The sequence below is a fragment of the Pieris napi genome, chromosome 3 (assembly GCF_905475465.1).
Source record: "Pieris napi chromosome 3, ilPieNapi1.2, whole genome shotgun sequence".
In the NCBI taxonomy this organism is placed as follows: Eukaryota; Metazoa; Arthropoda; class Insecta; order Lepidoptera; family Pieridae; genus Pieris; species Pieris napi.
This window is the reverse complement of record NC_062236.1, coordinates 13,345,657-13,368,680: the sequence shown is the minus strand read 5'-3', so window position 1 is coordinate 13,368,680 and position 23,024 is coordinate 13,345,657. Positions and strand designations below refer to the sequence as shown.

At 36.2% G+C, this 23,024-nt stretch overlaps 1 protein-coding gene across 3 annotated transcripts; it reads left to right on the top strand.

Moving 5' to 3' along the window:
* The first annotated feature begins 64 nt into the window (after positions 1–64).
* Positions 65–21,925, top strand: LOC125063297 (nuclear hormone receptor FTZ-F1 beta). 3 transcript variants are annotated; one of them, XM_047669691.1, is made up of 17 exons: positions 65–394; positions 11,361–11,660; positions 12,182–12,297; positions 12,534–12,654; positions 12,941–13,122; positions 14,627–14,792; positions 14,866–14,995; positions 15,068–15,206; positions 15,292–15,425; positions 15,689–15,900; positions 15,987–16,123; positions 16,239–16,319; positions 16,615–16,839; positions 17,848–17,984; positions 18,133–18,248; positions 18,563–18,717; positions 19,408–21,925. In XM_047669691.1, the coding sequence occupies exons 2-17, from the start codon at positions 11,564–11,566 to the stop codon at positions 19,510–19,512; spliced, it is 2,253 nt and encodes a 750-aa protein (XP_047525647.1). In that variant the 5' UTR covers positions 65–394; positions 11,361–11,563; the 3' UTR covers positions 19,513–21,925. The 3 variants fall into 3 exon arrangements, with proteins under 3 accessions (XP_047525647.1, XP_047525649.1, XP_047525648.1); XM_047669693.1 differs by lacking the exon at positions 65–394 and adding an exon at positions 11,227–11,250; XM_047669692.1 differs by lacking the exon at positions 65–394 and adding an exon at positions 11,253–11,293.
* The last annotated feature ends 1,099 nt before the right edge of the window (positions 21,926–23,024 follow it).

Here is a 23,024-nt window from a genome sequence, read left to right as displayed (position 1 = left end):
ATGACCGAATTTAGTGAAAACAAAGCTGACAACATTGGTTGTAGAAATCACGCATCTGTGGTTTATTCTTATTCCGCTTTGTTTTGCGGAGGTGAGAGGACGATTTATAGCATCCTTAACTTTTTGTTTCTCAATGTTTTTTTTTGTTTATGTATGTTTTGTGAGTGGACAAATATAAATTAATCCATTAGAAGTGTTCTTTATGAAACTTAATTAGTGTACGTGAGATTAAAAACTGGAAAGGTTTGAGTAATAGTTCAAACGATTCGATGTCAATAAACTTGTCGTTGATATTTTATGGGAAAGGTGTGCCGCGTCGCTAAATACCTGTTTGCGGCAGGGTGCACGAGTTCGGGAGGCGGTTGGCGCTTAGCTGCCATGTTATAGATGCGAGGTGAGTGGAATTAGGCACGTTCGAGGCAAGGCAAGGGTTTGCGCGGGACGGGACGTCGTGCATTCACCTCTGACCCGCGCCACTCAAGGTCGGTGCGCCGCCTGAAGGTCGCTGGTCACGTGACGCAGGGGGTGCCTCACCCTTACTTGTCAGTCGCGTCCTTCGTAAACACTCACATACACAAGTGCTATTTTATTTAAATCGTCCTTTTGTTTTTACTTAAATTTATATTATAGTTTAACATATATGAATATAAATAGACGAATGTAAAAATTTGTGTTACTTGTGAAATATCTATTTGCATTCTTTTAAAACTTCAAAGTTAATTTGAATTAATTAAAATCAAATTATAAATTATACGAAGAATAAAAAAACTTATGAGAATTACAAAGTAAGGATTTCTGTTGTTTTCTTTTTTAAAGGTGCACCACCCTTGACAAAACTTTGTTAAGGCATTACATAATTTTGAATCTAAAGCTCCACCTAAAAACCTTAAAAAGCCTTATTCTTTAAAACTAGTATTAAAAGTGTACCTGTGCTTGAGTCACCTGGAACAAGTATTGGGCCTCACAAATTCAACAGACGTGTTCTCAACAAAAACTTGCATATCAAGGTCTTTAATGTAATACCAATTATAGATATAATTTTGTTTCGTCGAATATGAATATTTATGATATTGGGTTTTGTATTATCATGCATTTTGAAGTCTCGAACTTTAGTCAAATTGATTTATTAAGCATGAATTAAATGTACATTACATTAAATAAATATATTTTTAGTTTTTAAATATTTGTTAGTGACTTAAATTTTTCAGTAAGACAATTCTTGAGATTTTTTTAAAGATTTCTGATGAAGGGTGTATGTCAAAAGTCTACCAGGTTGAAAATGATCTTCAAATTAGATTTCTCAAAATATACAACTATGAATAATTCAATTTAGATACGTTGCTTCTTTTTCACAGACAGACATATATACACAGATAGAAACATCATATATGTATTTAACTCCCCTTTTTGCGATTTAAGTGGTGCTGCTACACTAGACACACCTTCGTTTAATATGTTAATTACTTAACCGAGGCAACCAACGCGTGGGTAGTACTAGTATTGCAAAAACAATACATATATTGTACTATATGCTTAATAACGGTTTTCATTCAGCCACTTCGCTATTGCATGCATAATATATTATGCAAAAGATATTGCATTTTGTAGCGTTAAATACTTTCAAAGCTTACAAAGTTTTTATCGAATGTTTTTGATATAATTCAAGATCTTTTTTATTCTGCATTTTATCTTTTCCTTTAGTAGGTATGTTTTAGTCTTTGGAATAGCTATTTTACGTTAATTTGTTAAATTTATTTGCTTTTCTTCTCATGGAACCTCTAAAATTCGTAATTTCGTAATAGGGGGTTGAGTGACTGCTATATTTGAGTAAATTCGCAAACTGTAAGCAAGAATCGTTATCAGAACATGCATCAGCCATTCTCCGTCGGTTTAATTGCAAAATGAATTTCGAAATAGGATCTGGGCTCATTGTTTGGCTTACGCCGGATGAGATTGATTAGCCGTTAAACAACTGTAATAATTAGATTTAATTTTACACCTAGGAAACGGTTTGCCTTGAAAAATTCGTTAAGTATATGTTACAAAAGTTATCATATCGTTTTTAAATACGAAAAGGATTAGAACTTTATAGATGTGTCTGCATATCCATTTATTTTAAGGCATAGAATAATGGTAATATATAACTACAAACGATAATGAACTATAACTAATTTAAAAAATATTAATTAATAATGTTGAAGAGCACACACAAGTACGAAATAAAAATTGTAACACGGCCTCGAAACCAAACCGAAATAGACTTGTTTTGACAGTCTCTTGGCATTTTGTAGCTATGCCATGCGGATGTCAACAACCGCTGATATTAATTACTAATTAATTATACAATAGTCGATCGCCGATTAATATAATTTAAATCCCTGTGTAGCAAATTACCATTTCATTGACGAGTCGATGTGTTGTAATAACGCGAAGGTAAATTTCAACAGCCTTGCAAAATCATCGTATGCGCTTATGTGCATGAGTGTACTCTCACTGCTTTCACGTGAGCCAGTGTGAGTGTATTTGAGTGTGTGCGTCTCGGCCGGTGACCTTGCTATCAGGCGGAAGCGCGCGGCCGTGTGAGTCAGCGCGCGTCTGCCGCTTGGTACCTATGAAGTCTATAGACAATAGAACATAGATATGAACCTTCTTACTAAGAATTCACGTGCTTGTTCCATTTACAAAATATTTTCCTTCTACTATTCAACAGGGACTTAAACGGGGATTCCGTTATTAAGTTAATATATTATGTTTTTCTAAAATTAATCCAAGTTTATTGAGGTGAGGTGTCGCAAATTTATTACATGTATCTAGAAACCATAAACAACTTAGCACAAGGAAACTGAAGTAGATTGTGAATATTTTAGGTTATAATTTATACGTTATAAACCAAAGGATTTCGATTGCCTGGTACCTTGGTGCGGCTAACTTTTTACATTTGGCCTTCGTTGGCAGGAAGCATGACGTGTTATGGAAATGAAGCTTTGTGCCAAATTGCCATGTATTTAAATTTAAAGCGTAGAAAATAAATTAAGTATCTAGACGATCTTTGTTATAACTAGGAAGTTTGATCGTGTTAGAAATAAAAATGAAGAGGATAATATATAGATTTGTTATTTTCCTAAAAATTTTCATAGAGAAAGAAAAATCGTAAAGGTGTAAAAAGTTAAAATCTGCCATATCCAAACAATGAAAGTACATATTTATTGATATGTTATACCAATCTGGCATGAGGAGTTCTTAACTCTCACTCTCTCTCAATCGCTGTCTCCCTTTTCTGCGACAAAAACGCTTCACATCTTCGTGACGCTCCGTAAAAATTTTACCCTCATGCGCCCAAAGAAGTTTCACTTCAACAAATTTAAAACCGATAATCGAATGCTGGTTATCGGTTTTAAATTTTAATATCAATTGCAAAAAGCTGTAACCGTCTACTCATCCTTTGAACTAACATGGTACATAATTAAAGAAAGGCTCAGGGGGTACGCTGAGGTGTTTCGACAGTACTGCAGCGTCTCACACGTTTCCCCAACGTTATAGTTGCCTGACATTTGTGCGGTGGATCTCGGGTGACCCTAGCGGTAGTCTGTGACACAATTCTGTAGCACGGATACGATCTGTAATGCCTTGAACCGTTATGCGATATATTATGTTAATGTTGCACTAATAAGCCCGTATTTTAAATGGGTTAATGAGAAATTATTGCTTAAAATACTACATTATTCTGTACAAGAGCAAACGGCAAAGTTTATAAAGTAACATTTTGTGTTTTCCCTAAAGAATTGTATTTTTATTGAATTACAATAGCCAGGTAGATGCGTTTTTTAACGAAATTAAAGATTTTGAGAACATTTCCAAAGTCAAAAGTCAAAGTTCAATATTATATTGGGTGTTTTCTTAAATTGAAGTGAAAATTATCCATCTTTTCATACTCATTTTATTGATTATGATATATTCAACACTGCGTTAAAAAATAAATCTTAAGTGTCATATCAATTCTTTTAAAAATGTAAATTATAAAACAAAGGAAAGTACGAAAGATTCGGCAACTGGTATGATCATTCGACTTCTACGAAACCATTAAACGTGACTCAGAAACTGGTCTCGATGGCGAAATGGCGCCGAAACCAACATTTAGGGAAAAACATTTTAAAATTAAATGAAATATTAGTGCTGATTCTATACAAGTTGATTAATGTAATAAGAACACAGCCCATCGACTTGAGAGAAAATAATTACATTACATTATTGGTATTTTGAAGAGAAAGGAATGCAATTAAAATGGCCGACAATATTTGTAATCTTCAAGATAAGAAACCACATGACGCAATGAGGGGACTAGTTGAAATTGTAAATTGTCTCATTCCCTGCCTCTTCAGAAGTATTAAACCTAATACACGATTCAAATTACTTGAAGAAGTCCATATTAATTATAAATAAAGTTAGTTTAATCTAGTTCATTGCCACCATAGCTTTATCCAATTAACCCTGTCTGGATTCGAATGAATTTGCGATTCTTTGGCGTGACTCATTAGAGAATGTTGCTTTAATAAACACATTTTAAATAACATTTATTAAATAAAGCTGTTTATTTTTTTATTATATTCTATGGATATTTACGAACCGTAGCAATTGCTACGTTGGTGCGATTGGCACTTTACTTACAAAAATAGTTTTTGAACCAAGTAATGTTCATACGGAAATATTGTATTGTTAAGTGGAATTTGTAATAGTTTATAGGTTTATTTATTTATAATATATATATATTTATTTCGGCGCAAGGGCGCTGCTATCAGCTGCCATTTTCATTATTATTTAATAATATCAAAGTCAAATTACTTAAAAATGTTAGATGGTTTATATTATTTGCCAATATTAATAGATTTACAATTTACGACTTTTCAATGGTCGATAATAATAATGACCAAGTCATTAGATCTGAACAATGCATTGAAAAAAAAATAAAGAAAAATTTAAAAATATGGGGTATTTTACGCTAAAATACTAGACCACTAAAAAACTAACTTAAACTTTTACTCATATTAAGACTTAACTCACCAATTTTTGTATGGATTCATTAATAAAGCTCTAATAAGCTAAAAAGTCGTATTGAAATTGATAGCTTTCACAACATGTACAAAAAGCCGAGCGTGGGCTAAATATGTTACGGCTTTGTAAGTACTCGATAATTAGGGAAACAATACGTTTCGAAACACGGAAACTCATGTAAAACTGGTACAAGAAAGCTCAGTAGTGGGGATTCAGTAAATGGGTCGATACAACCGCATTCCACACCACGCTGACACTTCAAGGCGAGTTGGCTTTGAAGCTTGCATTTACTCATATTTAGGCTTATTTATATATTAATAACATCATATATAAATATCGCTTAAGCGTTCCCCTTGTAACACTATCTTCGGATGCCCAGTTCAAGATCTCATGTTCACTCAAGGATCGAAGATGGCGAAGGTTTACAACAACAAAATATACATTTTTTGACCCTTCCCATTAAAAACATACATGTCACTTACCAGAGAAAAATAATAATTTTAAAAATATAAAAAGGAAATATGTATATCCTACTTATATTATAAACATAAGTTTGGGTCCTTATGTTAATCGTACACAATTTAAGCTTTTGTTACTATACAATTCAGAACAAATATACGAAATGTTCAATGTCTTATCGTATATTCAATAATAGATCTCCATACGACCTCCATAATGTGTAGATAGAAAAAGTGGCATGTGTTGCGTTCCCAGATTACTGCGTACAAACTGAGCCTACATACCTATGAAACTAAAATAAAAAATAAATCAGTGGCGCTACAACCTTTTTAAGTCTGGGCCTCAGGTTTCCGTTTCTGTTTCATGATTACTTGTTAATCAGCAAGTAAGTGATTTGCCTCCTGTCGACTCCTTGGGTCTCAGGCAAGCCGGCTTCCTCTCGATGTTTTCCTTCAACGTTCGAGCGAATGATAAATGGACCTAGTCCATTGGTACACAGCCGGGGATGGAACCTACGACCTCAGGGATGAGAGTTGCACTCTGACCCCACTTGGCCAACACTGCTCATGAAACTAAAATAGAGATGGTTAATAGCTCAAGAATTTCCTTTCGCCGCTTTTTGCAAGGCTAAGTGTGATTCATTGACAAATATTTAATTAAATACCCATATCTCGGAACGGATACAATCGAAACGACATTCCTTCAGTGAACTTATTAATTTCGTTGAAATGGGGATAATATAATTAATCTATATTAAGCTTTTCGTATTTAAAATGACGTTTAATCGGCAACGGCACGCGCCCAAGAAAGCCTTTTCATGTAGGCTGATATGCTTATCGAGTCTTACTAATTAATACAAAATGTTATCATAACGCAATTACAGCCATTTTCAATATGTAATTCCGAAAATTCAGAATTGTTCTTAATCTAATTAGAGGGACTTTTATCTCCCAATAGTGATTATACTACTCAAATAATAATCAAAAGAATTAAGTCCATATTGGTACGACATTGATATTCTTCCTAAGGTTGTTTGGACGTTACCAAGTACTACCAGCGCTGAACCGACTCTGCCATAACAGTACCGATGATTTAAGTTGTGTAAAGTACACAGACATACAGAGACGCAGATATACGCAGAATCGATTTCAGGAGGTCAACCGAACGTTGTGTAAGAACGAAGTAATAATGTTTATTGCGCTCTACCCAAGGTGTACAACATTTACTTGAACTCGTGTTAGTTTTCGTTGATCAGAGCTAAATTACTTCAAGATATACACTGGATCAGTTTGATCAGTCTGTTTTCACATTATGGTCTGCCCCAAGTGCGTAAACATATGTTCCACTCTAGAGAAGGATCGCAAGAACAAGAGCTCGGTCCATAAATTGAAGTGATTCTAGTTTAGGAGGCTGAACGTCTACTTGTGTGTAGCGAAAAATAAAACAGGGGTGCTACAACCTATTTATTCTGTATCAGTCTTATCGTGTGCTTGACACGCAAGCCAGTTTCCTCACGATGTTTTCCTTCACCGTTTGAGCGAATGTTAAAGTACATAGAAAAAAAGTCCATTGGTGCACAGCTGGGGATCGAACCTACGACATCAGGGATGAGATTCGCACGATGAAGCCACTAGGCCTTTCGTGTATAAAGAAAACTCTACGTAAATCATTTTTGGTCCCATATTTGCCCCATACTGAGTTCACACATTAAGTGTGACACACGTTCACTTTCCGCGGAAAATCCCTTCTATTACCTTGGGCGAGCTGCCGTTCTCCACTGAATTTCATAAAAAACCAATGCTTAATTCAAAGTTACCGGTTTAGGTGCAACCCGTACGCTGACGGATTATGACATCGATAAAGTAATAAATTATCGTAAAACACGGTTTTGGCTTTAGATTGCAAAGGATTCAGACAATATTTGCCGCTGAACAGTGCCGCTAACATCAGTTTAATGTATTAATTTATGTAGTTTTCCGGTCTGTCATTGGTGCCAATGGGCTTTTCTTTATATGTGCACATTTAACACTTGCTGTATAATATTGAAAAACAGTAAAAACGAGTCAGATCCAATAAATCTGTCTGCCTCATTCTCGTCTACCCCGAGGATTACAGACCAGCTGCTTCGAGCGTTCTCCGCGTAAGAGACAGACAGAGATACTAAGTGAGCCTTCTTTGTCCTTCACGACACAGCCTTAAGTGGCAACGCACAGTTACTCACGACCTCAGACGCTAAACAAATAAATGTCACAGTAAATGTTCTACGTCTTATGTTATTTGCAAATATAAGTTTGGACAGCTGCCGTCTGGCTTTTTGGGAAAATTACGAATAAGTTTGTGCGTGTAATGTTTTGCTAATATAACTTGTAACTCGGTGCTAAAGTTAAACAAATATGGTTCTAGTTGAAGAAAGTTAATTGCTGGTATCAGAATATCTCTTCTAATTCAGTCTGTGCGTGGGCGAGGGTGCGATGTACTAGAACGACCTCTAATCACGGTCAAGGACACGGGAAGTTTTCTAAATGCTAATGACATGGAGCTATGACGAGTTTGAGTCAATGATCTTCTTTTTTCCTGTTTATTAAGACAACATTGAAAATAGGCCTTGGGTAACATTTTTTAATTCTGTCTTTGGACCTACGTTAGACATTGTAACTTGTAAAGCAACTTTGTTCGATTTTGTTGGTTCTTATTTCATATTAAATCCGATGTGTTTGACCTCGTAAAGCATACGTTAGAATGCCTATTACTAACTATATACAGTTTCTGGTTTAATTCGCTACAAATGATTTCTTTATTTATAAAAAAACAATCCCTAACAGGTGAGTGGTGACTCTAAATCGACTAGAATGCAAAACAAATAAATAAAATTTACACACATAACAAATTCGGAAAACCAAAATTACATAATACAAAAAATTAACTAAAGTAATAGAACTTTTATCAGTTCACTCAACGGACACCGAATCATTGTGCTCTTTTCAGAAGGTTAGTTCTAGCTGTGGGCACATGCCCATACCCATTCTGACGTACCCGTCAGGCACGTCGAAGCGAAGGCATTGTGGTACTGCCGAGTTACTGTGTATAATTTTTTTCCTTGCCTAACATTAGTATCGTCAGTTTATCTAATTCAACCTGTAGTATCACTATCATAATTCGTTGTGCATGGTACGATACACGTCATAGATAATGCTATGACCTCAAGAGAATAATCGGTCGTCGCCTTGTCTCCGAGTAATAAACTTCACGAAATTAGATAATTAGATGTTTTGTTTTAAAGACCTTTGCATATACTAGATCTGATCTAGCGATTCAAAGCAAGACCAACTTCAGGAAAGAAAATAATATACAAATACTTTTAAATGTTATCATTACGATCTAGGCACCGCTTTTGGTTTTGATTCTTTCACAAATATGACAGGATGAACAAGGTACTCAAGTGGAACATTAGCTCAAATATAAATATTCAAAAATGTCATTTATTCTAAGAACACGTTTCATTGTTATCAATTTCTGTTATTTTAAAGTTATTTTTCGTGAGCCGCGGGCGCAGTGGAGATAAGAACTTGAATGTCATAAAAGTATTTCTCAATTATTCAAAGAAAAACTATTCGATTTCTAATTTGTCCATATATACTTCGTAACAAAAAGTAATCTAATGTATAAAATTCTCGTGTCACAATGTTCGCTCCCATACTAATTTTAATTTTTTATATATTTTTATTTTTCATTTAATTTTTTTATGATACAGCATACAAAAATACATACAACCCTTAATTTTCACCCCTCTACGATCAATACCTTTTTATTTGTTAATTAAAATCTTATGACTTGAACTCTGACGTTTATATAGACAAAAATTCACAGAGAATCCTAAAAAGTTTTCATTCCAGAAAACCGTACAGTCTCTGGGGTAGCATAGCAAAATGCTCCATGTTGGTATTTACTAAAAAGGTAGGCTAAGTAAAATCACATGAAGGAGAAACGAAGTTCGCGGGGGCAGCTAGTTTTATCATAAAATTGTGAAACAAAGGACCTATCAGCATGACCGCTCGGCCTTGTCTAGGCCACATGACGCCATCTCGATCGCACATTATTTGTGAAACATTTTTAAATGAGATTGTCTCTTTATAATTCCATACATTCGTCCCGCAAAGGAAAATGTCGAGGTACATAACATTGGATTTGTCTTAAAGCGTATATTTTTTTCTTTCCGTTCTCATTTAAAAGTGGATAGCATCTGTATGAAGCAATTCGCGTAAACGCCGAGATTACCTAACAGCTCGTGCACAGAGCGATGCATTGTGTAATTGACAATTGCCCGGTTACCATGGCAACGGATATGATTGCCAACATTGGCCATTAATAGAGCCTTCAGACGGTATACTTATACTCTTAAGTATAATTCATCTATTATACTAATTGTTAAATGTGTAAAAAGGCTTACTATAAAGTTAAACATTATCTAGTTGATAAAAGGGCCTGGGACTAGTGCTAGATCTAATATTAATTTGCGATATTTGTTTTAAAATAAGTGTTGTTTGATGATTTGCTATTTTAAAAGAGTACCGAGAGTTTTTTACGCCGGCTTTTTCTCTCGGCCTACATCCTCTGTCTTCTTTGCCGATGAGTAGGGATGCCTGCAGATTCAAATTTAATGACGTGGAATAAGTGATACCTGTATCTTATGTTCCATAATAAACATATTTTATTTTAAATGGTCAAATCAGCAGAATTTTCCAAATTCATTCTGCAAAAACGAATTTGGAAAATTCGTTTCTGTAGTGGGCTTATCAATTTAAAAAAAAGCATTGGTAGTTGCCTATTTGATACCTAATCCGCTATTTTGCTAGTAATTTTTTCATAAACAAAAAGCAAAAAGTTTCTAGTAAAATCTAACATTTATGTTTACCATAATTGTCATGTATTTTATAGCTTGTAACATATACTGTAGATGTAGCATTATTTATGATGTGTTGAACTTAATAAATAAATAAGCCTCTAACAAGCGTCTATGGTCGTTAACCTTTGTTATTCTGTTAATAAAGTATTTAAATAAAAGTGTGACCATCTCTTTTACCATAACCATGGAACGAAGTCATCGGTTTCCACGAGTTGAAATATGTATTTCGTTGAATATACAAATCTTTGAGGGAATGGTTTTATTGGGAGCGGCGGAGCAGTCTACGAAAGGCGAAATGACCGACCGCTAACCGGCTTCGTGAAGGCCGTTCCCCCCCACTCCGCTAGGGCTTGTTCGTGTCGATAACTCTATCTTATCCATTTTGTTTATTATCAAAATCAATGTGACACGTGTCGTGAAAATATTTCGTTATTTATGCTATTGTTGAAGTGAGGTTTTGCGTACGAATTAAATTGTAATGATTTGCTTTATTGTGGTAAATATGTCGCATGATCACCTCGATTCTGCAAAACAATGACATAAATAAACGTACTTGAATTTTTACAAAACATGTAAATACCGTTTCAATATATGCGGTCAGTGTGTGATAATTGAAACATATTGACTCCACGCTAAGTAAACATAATGCCAATGACATGGAGGTCGTGCGTCTATCGATAAATGAGCGCTATCGCACAACACTGGGTACGCCCGCAAGGCCGCGCGACGCGAACGCTACGCGTGTCGTGTGTGTACACAAACACCGTTTTCGAACAGCTTTATTCCAATTTTGAATTTGAATCCACGCGGTGTTTCCGTTTTTTACTTTTTTATTAATGGTCGAATATTTTTTAATTCGTTATTGAATATTTGATGAATGAGGTTTTATATTTTTATTTTAAGTTGCATTTTGGAATCGTGTTATTTATAAATATTGTATCGTTTGCAGATAACAAAATGACGATTTGGCCGAGACCAGTACCGCACGTATCGCCTTTTTCCGCATGGAAATGTACCGTCTTCCACTGGGCCACGACAAGACTGAACGATGCCTTCACACCTAACGGGAGATGATCAATTAAATATTTTTCTACGTATTTATGGACTTAAGTGAGGTGCTTTAGTGTTGTGAAATTTTGTAATGTTGAAACAATGAACACGATGACTAGTGAAGGAGAAGCAGTGAAGGTGGAAGGCGGACATATTTCTGTGACCACTATCAGTATGCCGGGACCAGATACGACTAGCGGTAAGTTAACTTTAATTAATAATAAATAAAGGTGATATTCCTTAAAGCGATGAATTGTCGAATGCCATTCAAAAACATGATGGAAATATATTTTTTATTTACTATTTTTTAAATAACGCGCTAAAACAGCGTAAAATTTAAAATGTTATCGAAGAAGCTGCTTATTATGAATTCTTAATATTCTTAATATCTGCTTATGATTCAAATCTCATTTGTTTATTTATTATTTAAGATTATAAGCGCAATATGCGTAAATACGGACTATTAGCGCCATCTATTAATTAATTTAGAAATTACGTTGTTCCAATAGATGTCGTTGCTAAAACGGTTCTTATTTTACGTTTCACAAAAACTCCTAATTTGTAGTTGCTAAAAAATATAAATAAATATAAACGCTTAAAACCGTTGACCATTAAAATCCCTTTTATGAGAGCCCTTCTTCTCTATCTTATTCTCTTGTATCCTCTATCATTATTTTATACGTTTAAATCTCTTTTACTTATGAGAGATAAACATTTCAGGCCAGTTCTCATACAGTTCGAGCGGTGTGCGCATCAGCGTCTCATCAGTGCCTCACGATGAAGACTCGACCGACGCCGAGATCTCTAAAATTGACTTTACCCAACGTCAGTACGAGGTAAGGTCTCGTCAATTTCTATGTCCTCAGAATCACTATTTACATTATTATGTATTAATTACTAAACTTGCCTAGTTCTTTAATTTAGTTAGATCTTTTAGCTCTACTCCATTTTGTTCGGATTCTGACAACCCTGATCCACGTTCCTTCTGCTACTGTCCATCTTTTGGCTAAGATTTCAATGTATTAATACGTGAGAGACACAAGAAAACAATGAAATGATAAATGACTTTCAGGTGAACATGAGAAATAAGAAGAAGCGATCCTCTATGAATGGCGAGGAACAAGAGAGGCCGATGTCGTGGGAGGGGGAGCTCTCCGACCACGAGATGGTCATAGACACGAGCGTAAACAACGGTATTATATTTATAATAAATACTATAATGGCTGAATATTGAAGATTATTAATATTCATAGTAGTGTTATTTTGTAGTATTTTTAGTATTCTTGTAGTTCTTTTAGTATTTTTGTAGTATTATATTGGTTTTGTAACCCTATTTTTTGTATCTACTTGATTTCGCTGGTCCTGTCAACATGTTATAGGGACGGCACCGCTCTTCATATATTTTGTATGTTAGGGATTTGATTGTATCATGTTTGTCCTAATTTTGTGGTCCAAATAAACCATAAATTATTGAAACAGATGAAAACAGCAATTCTATCGACCTGCAGTCGTCTCGGGACTCGTTGGACACGCTTCGGAACGTCACAATAAAGTCTGAGAATGTGAAGACCGAGCCGTTTCAGAGCCTCGACGACGAGAGGGTTCTGGATTTAAAGTATGCCCCTCTGCAGCCTCATCAGAGGAGTCTCAGTATGAACAGAGTAAGCACAATTTTAATTCTAGACATATTTATAATATTTTGAAGTCATTTCAGGCGAATTAATGATTTAATATGCAAATGAAACTTCGTTTAATAACTTTTGTATTGTTGTTTCGTTCGTCTATTAAAAACAAAAAAGGAGTGGAGCCCCCCTGGCCCCAAATTATTTTCCAAATAAAATGAAGAAAAAAAAACTTTCAGTCGAGTTTTTCAATAAATAATTTATTGTGAAACCAAGTAGATTTTTGAAGTGAAACTTCTTTATCGGCGTTGGAAAAAAAATTACCGTCACATTTTTCGGTTACGCGCCATCTTTTTTATTTATTATTTATTCAAAAGAAAAGTCGTTAACTAGTGTTTAATAGTCGGAATTCGAAACATTTTTTCCGTAGTCTATTGTGTAGCCCCTCTTTTGTGGACGCCCTGGGGCTGCAGCCCCTGAAGAAAGGTTTAAATATTAGTTTTATCATTTTCATAACAAATATTTGATTATTATGATTGGCTATTAAGGAAAAGTTATATTTTTTAAAGAACTGCACGACACGTAGCAATTAGGTATCTTATATAGGATAAAGAAACAGCAAAACCTTCTTCTGTAACTTCTAAAAACGTGTTTCCAAAGTCTTTGTTCGGAATGCTTACAGACTACGGGCGCTTACATACTATCAACTAAATCCAAAGTATACGTAACAATATCTCCAATAGGTTTGGTTTTAATAAAATATTCGCGAGAAATTATGATGGAACGTATCGTACTGGTTCAAAGAACTGGTTCCGTGCATTTCATTAATAACTTTCTACTCGAACTGCACCTAAGTCATTTCACCGTGCCTCACGAACAAATGCCTAATATTATACTAACAGAGAACAAACTCAGTTCCGAAGATCAAATAGTTCTCAAAGAAAGCTATATTTTTAAGGATATAAGTTATTTTACAACTAATAGAGAGATATCTCTATGAGAGTCAGAAGTAATTTCTTACGGAATAAAAACCGGTCTTATTTAAAGATTGCGATATCGGGTAACTATTATTATTGTGTTTAAGGACATATCTGGTCGCCTAACTCCAAAAAAGTACATTGTTTCTATCCATTTTTCGTCATCATTTCTTGAAGTAGGGCGAATGGAAAAAATATATGGTGGAGTTGAGTAGTTTATGTATCCATTTTGAAAGATCGATACACGATTTAAAGAACTTCGCTCGATAGAAATCAAATCCAAACATAGCCAATTCTTGACATTTTGAATTCATTTTATGACGAAAATGTATATAGATGATTTTGAAATTAACACGATATATTTTATCACAAGCCAAGTAATCCATTTCATGAAAAAAATTTATAAAATTACATTAATTTAATGTTTTACATAACTAATTGTTATTACGGGCCGGCGTGCCTCAGTGCTCCAGCTCTCCACTGCGCCCCGCAGTCCACCCCGAGACGCTGACACAGCAATTGGTGTTGGGCTTTAAAATCCTAAAACCCTGGTGCTCTTATTTCAGATATCAGTGCTGACAGACAACAGCCTCTCGCTCGCTCGTCGCCCGTCCTCGCCCACGAGTAGCGCGAAATCCCTGGCCTTGTCCGACCACTACGAACAGATGCCGATGCAGAACTCCATCACTGAAGTTCAGAACTTGACTATCAAGAAGGAGACGCAGCTCTCGGGTGAGAGAGTATAGCGATCGAATAAAAATAATTCAACGAAGACATTAAACTAATTATATTTCATATTTTTCAGAATTAAAATGCGAGTCCCTCGGCATGGAGAAGCTGTTGGGAGCTCACGGATCACCCCTCATGGGGAGGCTTCCGCGGGTGCAGTCCAGCGCCAGTACCGATTCGGCGGTTCATTCTATGTACACGCACAGGTAATTAATTAATAATTGCATCGCGTCGTGTATTGTAATTGTGTATTATTGCTAAAACCGATTCCCCCTCAGCGTCTACAGCAGCCCCTCGGCCAGCCCCCGCCCCTCGCGCCACTACACGCCCTCTCTCTCGCGGAACAACAGCGACGCATCGCACTCCTCCTGCTACTCCTACAGCTCGGAGTTCTCGCCGACGCATTCGCCGGTTCAGGTTGATGTTAATAATAATCATTACGACATGCCTTAGAAGAGTTGTAGAGATCAGGCTCTCATTTAAATATATTTTATTTTTTCAGAGTCGCCACCCTCACCTTCTATATCGCGAAACGGCCGTGTACCCGGCGTCACCCGCCCACGACGACGACTCGGAGCAGATCGATGACAGACTTCATCATCATCAGGGGATCAGCAGGCAGCAGCTTATAAATAGGTATATCAACTTTCGATTAAAATGTGAAAGCATTATTTAGTAAGACAGATTTCTGAGTCTACCGTTTGACAACGAATATTATTCAGCCGTATCATGTGTATTCCAGGAATCGAACCTAAAACCTTCAAGTGATAATAAACCTTATTTCTATCAGACTAAGATACTACTCTCTACTTACCGTTCTTCTGCCGAGACCTTGCCCTGTAAGAGTAGTCGTGCTCTTCTTTGTACAACATTACGAGCCGTCTCTCCTCCCGTTCCAGCCCCTGCCCCATATGCGGGGACAAGATCAGCGGGTTCCACTACGGCATCTTCTCGTGCGAGTCTTGCAAGGGCTTCTTCAAGCGCACCGTGCAGAACCGCAAGAACTACATGTGCCTCCGAGGGGGCAACTGCCCCGTCACCGTGGCCACGAGGAAGAAGTGCCCGGCCTGCCGCTTCGACAAGTGCCTCGGGTGCGGGATGAAGCTGGAAGGTGGGTTTGATCAGGTTTTGATGTGCACGAATATAAGTGATAAGGAAAATCAGCGGCGGAGTTAATATATAATGCGATGTTTTCAGCGATCCGAGAAGACCGCACCCGAGGCGGACGTTCCACGTACCAGTGCTCGTACTCTTTGTCCGGCGCCTCGTCCACCGGCTCGTTGCTCTCTGCGCACGCGCCGACCACCATGCGACACGCCTCCAGCCTCAGCTCGGTGAGTTTTTTGGTTTGTTTGCGATCAGGTGCTTTCGTGGGTTTTGTCCATTTGCAGGTGAAAAAAGATCGGTTAAAGATTGCAATTGCCCTGTGATAACTTATTTAATTTCCAGGTTTCAGGCCCGGGGTCGTACAGCAGTCGAGGGGAATCCAGCAACAGCCGACTCACGCCGGATATTCCGCCATTATTGCAAGTGAGTATTTATTTCGCCAATCGCTGATAGATGTGAACCGTTCGGTTTCATCATTCATTTTGTATTCAATTACAATAGTAAGCATAATATAGTTGCACACAAACAATTTATTGATAAAACCTTGGCGATTTAAAAGAGTGACCGATGGTGTATTGCCAGTTCTTCTCTTTCTTGGCCCGTGATTTGAGAGCTGGCTGTAAATATAAATTCAGATATTTGTTACCGATGTTCATACAATTTGCACCTACCCGAAGATTTGATAATTTAAAAAGTGGGCGTTCGTTCGTATTAATAGGAAATAATGGACGTGGAGCATCTCTGGCAGTACAACGAGTCTGAGCTGAACAGACTGGGCAAGTCGACGGGCAGTCCTTCGGCGAACCCCCTCCTGGCCGCCAGCGGGATCACGGCGCAGAACTCCAGCGCGGACTTCCTCGCGGACCTGTGCAACATCGCCGACCACAGGCTGTACAAGATCGTCAAGTGGTGCAAGAGTCTGCCGCTCTTCAAGAACATCTCGGTGAGTTATTTGTGTTTGACGGCTGTCAAAAACAATCCGCGTGTCAAATTAAAGAAAAGAAAAGTAAAAAAGGCGCGAAACGCCATCTTTCTTTTGTTATTGTCTGTTTATATTCGGATAACTAAACGTCAATGTCGCATTACGTACGTGAAAAAAGTGATTTAATATTTTACAAATTAATTTATTTCGGGTATTTATTGGCTATTTTATCGCTCGATAGACCTCGGTCCCTTCCATATTCCTAGTGATAAAGATAATCCTTGAGGGATCGGTCGAGAAAGGTAAAGAAGCTAGTCGCGGTAAATAGATCGTTTTTTTAATTATCGATTTAGATAATCAATCAAGAGCGCACGGGGAAAACAGATAAACGAGAACTTATTGCGTTTAAGTTTCTCTATTTATTTACACAAATGTCAAACAACTCAAAAGTCAAAATTCAAAAATTTATTCTTGAATTTTTTTGGATTTATTTATTCATGTAGATTACATAATGTACACTTATGAACATCATAAAAGAAATATACATTAAATGGTCCTAATTTTACATTTACTGCCAGTTCGTAGAACGGAACGGAAGAACTGGCAATCTCCGTCACTATTTTTAATCGCCAAGATTTTGGTTTTACACAACGTTTGTAAGGAGCTGCAACCATTTCACCATGTTCCACATGACATCTTAAGTAATAAACAATAATAAAATAAATTAAAAACAAAGATTTGTCCTCTATCAGCAGGAGGCATGGTGAGATAGGGGCACGCACTTACATTCTCGTGGGAACAACATCACCGCATACACGAATTCACCACAAGTAGCACCCGTTCACGAGTATGAGGCATGGCCAGCCATCGGCCCCCTCGCCATATTTTAGGGAGAGAGCCCTTTAGAGAGAGAATTTCATAGCGTAGCCCGTAAAAACAATAAATTCTTTTTAAGTTACCGTTATTGTATATGTTACCCGACGTGTAAAGCGTAAAAGTTTTCATCGGGGAATAATGAAATATCACCAGATCGACGACCAGATCTGCCTGCTCATAAACAGCTGGTGCGAGCTGCTGGTGCTGTCGTGCTGCTACCGCGGGGTGAGCACTCCCGGCGAAGTGCGCGTGGGAGGCGGAAGGGGCATCACCCTGCAGCAGAGCGCCAAGTGAGTGAACGCGTAGTTAAAATTAATAAAATTATTTAACCAATATATGTATTTTTACATTATCACGTTTGTGCGACTGACACACTTCGGTGATTTGTTGAGAAGATCTTGATAATATATTGTATATTAAAAGTAGTAATCGTTACAGATACGGTCTTACGCCATGTATAGAACGAATGCTGAGCTTCACGGACCACCTGAGACGTCTCCGGGTGGACAGATACGAATACGTCGCTCTCAAGGTCATCGTGCTGCTCACTTCGGGTGAGAAGTCTTGATTTTATTATCTGAAGATATCTTTCGCCTCCGTCCCAATTGTCACATGTCAGTAAACACATGTCTAGCTGTTAGTGTGTTAATTGTCATTCAGATCCGTTGTCATCGTCTAATCTGTGACCATTTTGTGTCACGTGACGGAGGAATAATAATCTATATTTTTAATTATTTTATTCCATAACGCGTTTAAAGCAATATTGTATACTGACTATTCAAATAAGTTTTTTTTGTATAATCCTTATTGAATTCGTGTATCGGGCGTTATGGTTGACGAGGTCGATTGACAATTGAGAACCTTCCAGATGCGCCCGAGTTGCGTGAAGCGGAGTGCGTGCGCGCATCGCAGGAGAAGGCGCTGGCCGCCCTCCAGGCCTACACGGCCACGCACTCGCCCGACACTCCCGCCAAGTTCGGGGAGCTCCTTCTGCGCATACCCGAGCTGCAGAGGACGTGTCAGGTATATTCAATGTCTTAGCTTTACCATAGTTTCCTTTTAGGAGATAATTATGCATTTATTTATTTATTTATTTATCCCCAAGGACAAAGGTTGTATACGAGCTTGTTAAAAGGGGAAATCATTATTTTTAATCTTTAAAATTTTTTACAAAACATTTCATACATTACCTAAACCCCGTATCTCGAGACAAATCACTTGACAATTAATTATTATGTTGACAGGTCGCTGGTATCAACGTTTTTCAGATTATTATCTTATTTGATAAAATGCATACAATTTTATGTTCCTTCGTTTTAACCTATGTGAAAGCTATAAACACAGTTCGCGACAATTCTTTGTAATAATTTTAATGAATGCTTTATAAATTAATTATGAAATATTTCATATAAACTATAGACATTTTATTGTTACGCTACGTAACGCGTACGGCGCCAGTCTGTCTAGCTGCCGTTTCTTTCATACGGCAGCGGTAGGCAGGCTCCTCCTCTCTCACTCTAACCCGCAGCACCCCTTCCTTACTCAACTCAGTAGTATAAAAAAAAGTGGCAAAGTGATATTTTTTTCACTAACTAGAAAAATCTTAAAATTACCATTAAAAAATAGTGCAAATCGTTAACTTTCAATGAATTAGAAATTGATATGTCTCACTGATTATATTGTCACAAACTGATTGAACGTTCCCCTCTCTAGTTTTTCATGCAAGTCGGCAAGGAAATGCTGAACCCGACTAATAAGAAGGACGGCGAAGCCCCGAGCTTTAACCTCCTAATGGAGCTGCTCCGAGGTGATCATTGACCGGGACCACTCCAGAACATTCTTTGGGAGCGTCTAGAAGACTTGTTCCTAGGAATTTTGCTCAAGTAAGAATAAGTATCGTAATGAATGCTTAAACGCGTGGAGCGAGGAGAACGTGTCGTTATTGTAGCCTTAAACGTGAGACTGCATAGCTTACTTCGGTGCCAATATTTGTGATTTTATGTGTAAAACATCTAGTTTATGTTTTTGGTTATAGAAACCTCTTTTTAAATGTTTCACGATAGCTCATATGTCTGTTCGATAAACATCGAAATCCAATTTACATTAAGCCAATAAAGAGTCAATATACCTTAATCGATAAAGGCATGACTATTGCAAGCGTTTTAAAAATTGTCACTCGCAGAGCATAAGTTCCGAACGGTTAGCAAAATTTTAGAACCTTCTAAATTTGTTCTATAAACGGATGTTTAATGTTGTATAATTTGCTCACCATATCGAAAAAACATGCATTTATTTTTATATATGCTCTCGACATAATACTCTATTATCTATAGTAACTATTTTGTATCTGTATTACTTGAAAGTACACTGCCAAACGCTTTTATACGAAATGAATAGTATTAAGGCGACGGGATCAAATATTTTGTAAGCTTCTGCTGATTTTTTATCGCCGTACAGTTTGTATCACGATTCTTATCATGTAAACGGCTTGCAATATATGTGTAATATATTTTGTAATTAAATATTTTATATAGTAGGCGTATGGCGCAAAGGAAATGTATGCTATAAATATACCCTTTAGCAGTCTGTATTTAGATTATTACTAGCCTTATTATGGCCTTTTACGAATAATGTATAATTGTATAATCGCTTCTCACCAACTAAATTTACGATCTTGCCATTGCTCAGCTCTCTTGTGTCTTGTGTATTGAAAGGCTTATTTTATCATATGAGGACACAATGGCGATGAATAGTTAAAAACGAAATCGGCAACTAAAGTGTGTGACAGCTCTTAGCTATAGTCTTTGATTAAAAATGGCGCCAAAACCGCTCTGTATTGCCATTTTTAATTACTTAAATGTTATTGTTAATAAGTTAGTGGTAAGTTTCGAAGGTATAACCTTCACTCTTTGTTGTATTATTTGTAATATTATAGTTATATTTACATTGTTCTGCAACGATAATTCCATAAATATTCCACGACAGATTATAGTAAATTATTTTTTAGATTATTATTATTTTTCTGTGCAATAGATATTTATCTCTGGAACACGACTTTAGATTGGGCAACATTAAACGAGAGGTTGATATAATATATAAATTGACGTTTTGTTAAATAACTTTGGATTTGTTTTGGTAAAAACAATACAAATAATTTTAAACAATGGTCGATTAGTTTTATCTTATCGATATTGATAATCACAATTGTGACGCAGCTGCGGCTGCAATGCTATAGAAAGCTAGTAAAGTTTTTTAGTTTAATTGAAAAGAATCAACCAGTGTACACTGCCAATTTTAATAACCCGAAGCTTGCTTTGAGCAAAGCGTTCGTATTGATGCAATTTATTGTATATTTTTTGCATATATTAAGCCTAAATTAGAAGTAGCAATAATGTAGATTATTTTTGTAGCATGACCCCATAGATTATATCAGATTTTTATTCAGCAATACAGTTTTTTTATATTTATTTTTATAGTGTTAATTCTGAATTAAATGTACGAAAGTGGACCGAGCAATGCTATCGTTCATATGATAGGATTGTCTTTCTCGGTGAAAGCTAGCGACCGTATTCCAAACGGTGAATCGAGTCTAAATTTCATATTTCTTTAACTAAACCACATTTTAAATAGGAGTTGGAATGATTTAGTATAAGTTAAAGGCACAAGTACTTTTATTTATGTAAATGAGCTCATTTAGGTTAAGTTTAAACAATGTGCCACGACGATGTTATTTACTTTGAGATTGTTTTCGCATTGAAGCCAACAGATGTCGCTTATGTAAAGTTGAGACTCGGGACGACACTTTCTGCAATTCATCACGTGACATCAGCTAAAAATATATTTTTCTGAAGTTGGAATTGTGTCACTTAGCCTGGTGATTATTTTTGACCGCTACGCATTTTTGTGTAAAACATTACCGCGTGTATAGTATTTTTAGTGTATAAGAATTGCAGATTGGTTTAGCCCATCTCTTTTGTAATTTTCATTGTAATATTGAACTGATATTCTAAGTAGCCGTATTTTTGAAGGTGTGAAAGAGATGGCGTTGTGTGACAGAATCCGTATAATTTTTATATTAAAAATTAGAAGGAATGTGAGTCTGGTATAGCGTCCAATATTTTGTAATTACATTTGTTATATTCTAGAAGTATTAAATTGATATTCTTTATTTTCTAGAGCTATGGAAATATTTTTATATATCAAAAAAATAATAAAGACATTTTTTAAACAATTTAATGACTTTTATTAATTCTGAATTTCGTTGATCATTAATTAGTCTATGCGTTAGAAGTCGCGTCGTCAGGAAGCTAAAAAGAGTCATTGCAGAAGAGAATTACAGAAAGAAAATACGTTCCCAAAGCAAGCACAGAAGAATTCAAGTTGTGATTTTGGCAAGAGGATGTCACACTCGTTATAATAATATATTGATATATAAAATATATTTAAAATGGTTTTGTTTATTCATGTACATAGGGCAATATTAGTACTCGAGTGTTTGGAATTTATACAATTTATTTAATGCACGAATGCTATATTCACGAATAATTTTACTCTAACTATTCACGACTATTATACCGACATCACAGTTTTGGAACATAGGCCGAATAACATCCGCTACGATTAATAGGAGCGAGAATAAATAAAATTAGTTGCGAAAATAGGGAAAATTTACATTGCTTGCGAGGTTAATAGTTATAGTTACACAAGTCATGTGCGACAAATCTGCATCAAAATAGCGATGACATTTAATTAATGCGAAAAAAAATCGTTATGAGATGGTTTTATTTCATAAAAATTACCAATTAGAAGACCATGAAAAAATTGGCGTTTAGCAGCTAAAATAAAATAAATCAGTTGCGCTACAAGCCTTTTAGGTCTGGGCCTCAGATGTCTGTATCTGTTTCAATGATCATTGGTCAATCTAATAGGCAAGTAGGTGACCAGCGTCCTGTCCCAGAAACGCCGCGCCGTCGACTTTGAGGCTCTAAAGTCTAAGGTATGTTTCCTCACGATATTTTTCTTCACCTTTCGCGCGAAAGTTAAATGTGCACATAGAAAGTCCATTTGTGCATAGCTGGGAATCAAACCTACGACCTCAGGGATGAGAGTCGCACGCTGAACAACACTGTATAACTGCTTACACTTCATAAAATTACTTAAAATTCCATTACGTTTACTAAAGTAATAAAAAATATTATCTCTATAATTTAGATAAATAATAATTATCACCTGTCAATACTATCAAATTTCTTGTAAACTAAAAAACTCTGTTTCGATATTTCCTGAGGATATCTCTGATTTGTGGAGATAATAATTATAATTAAAAACAC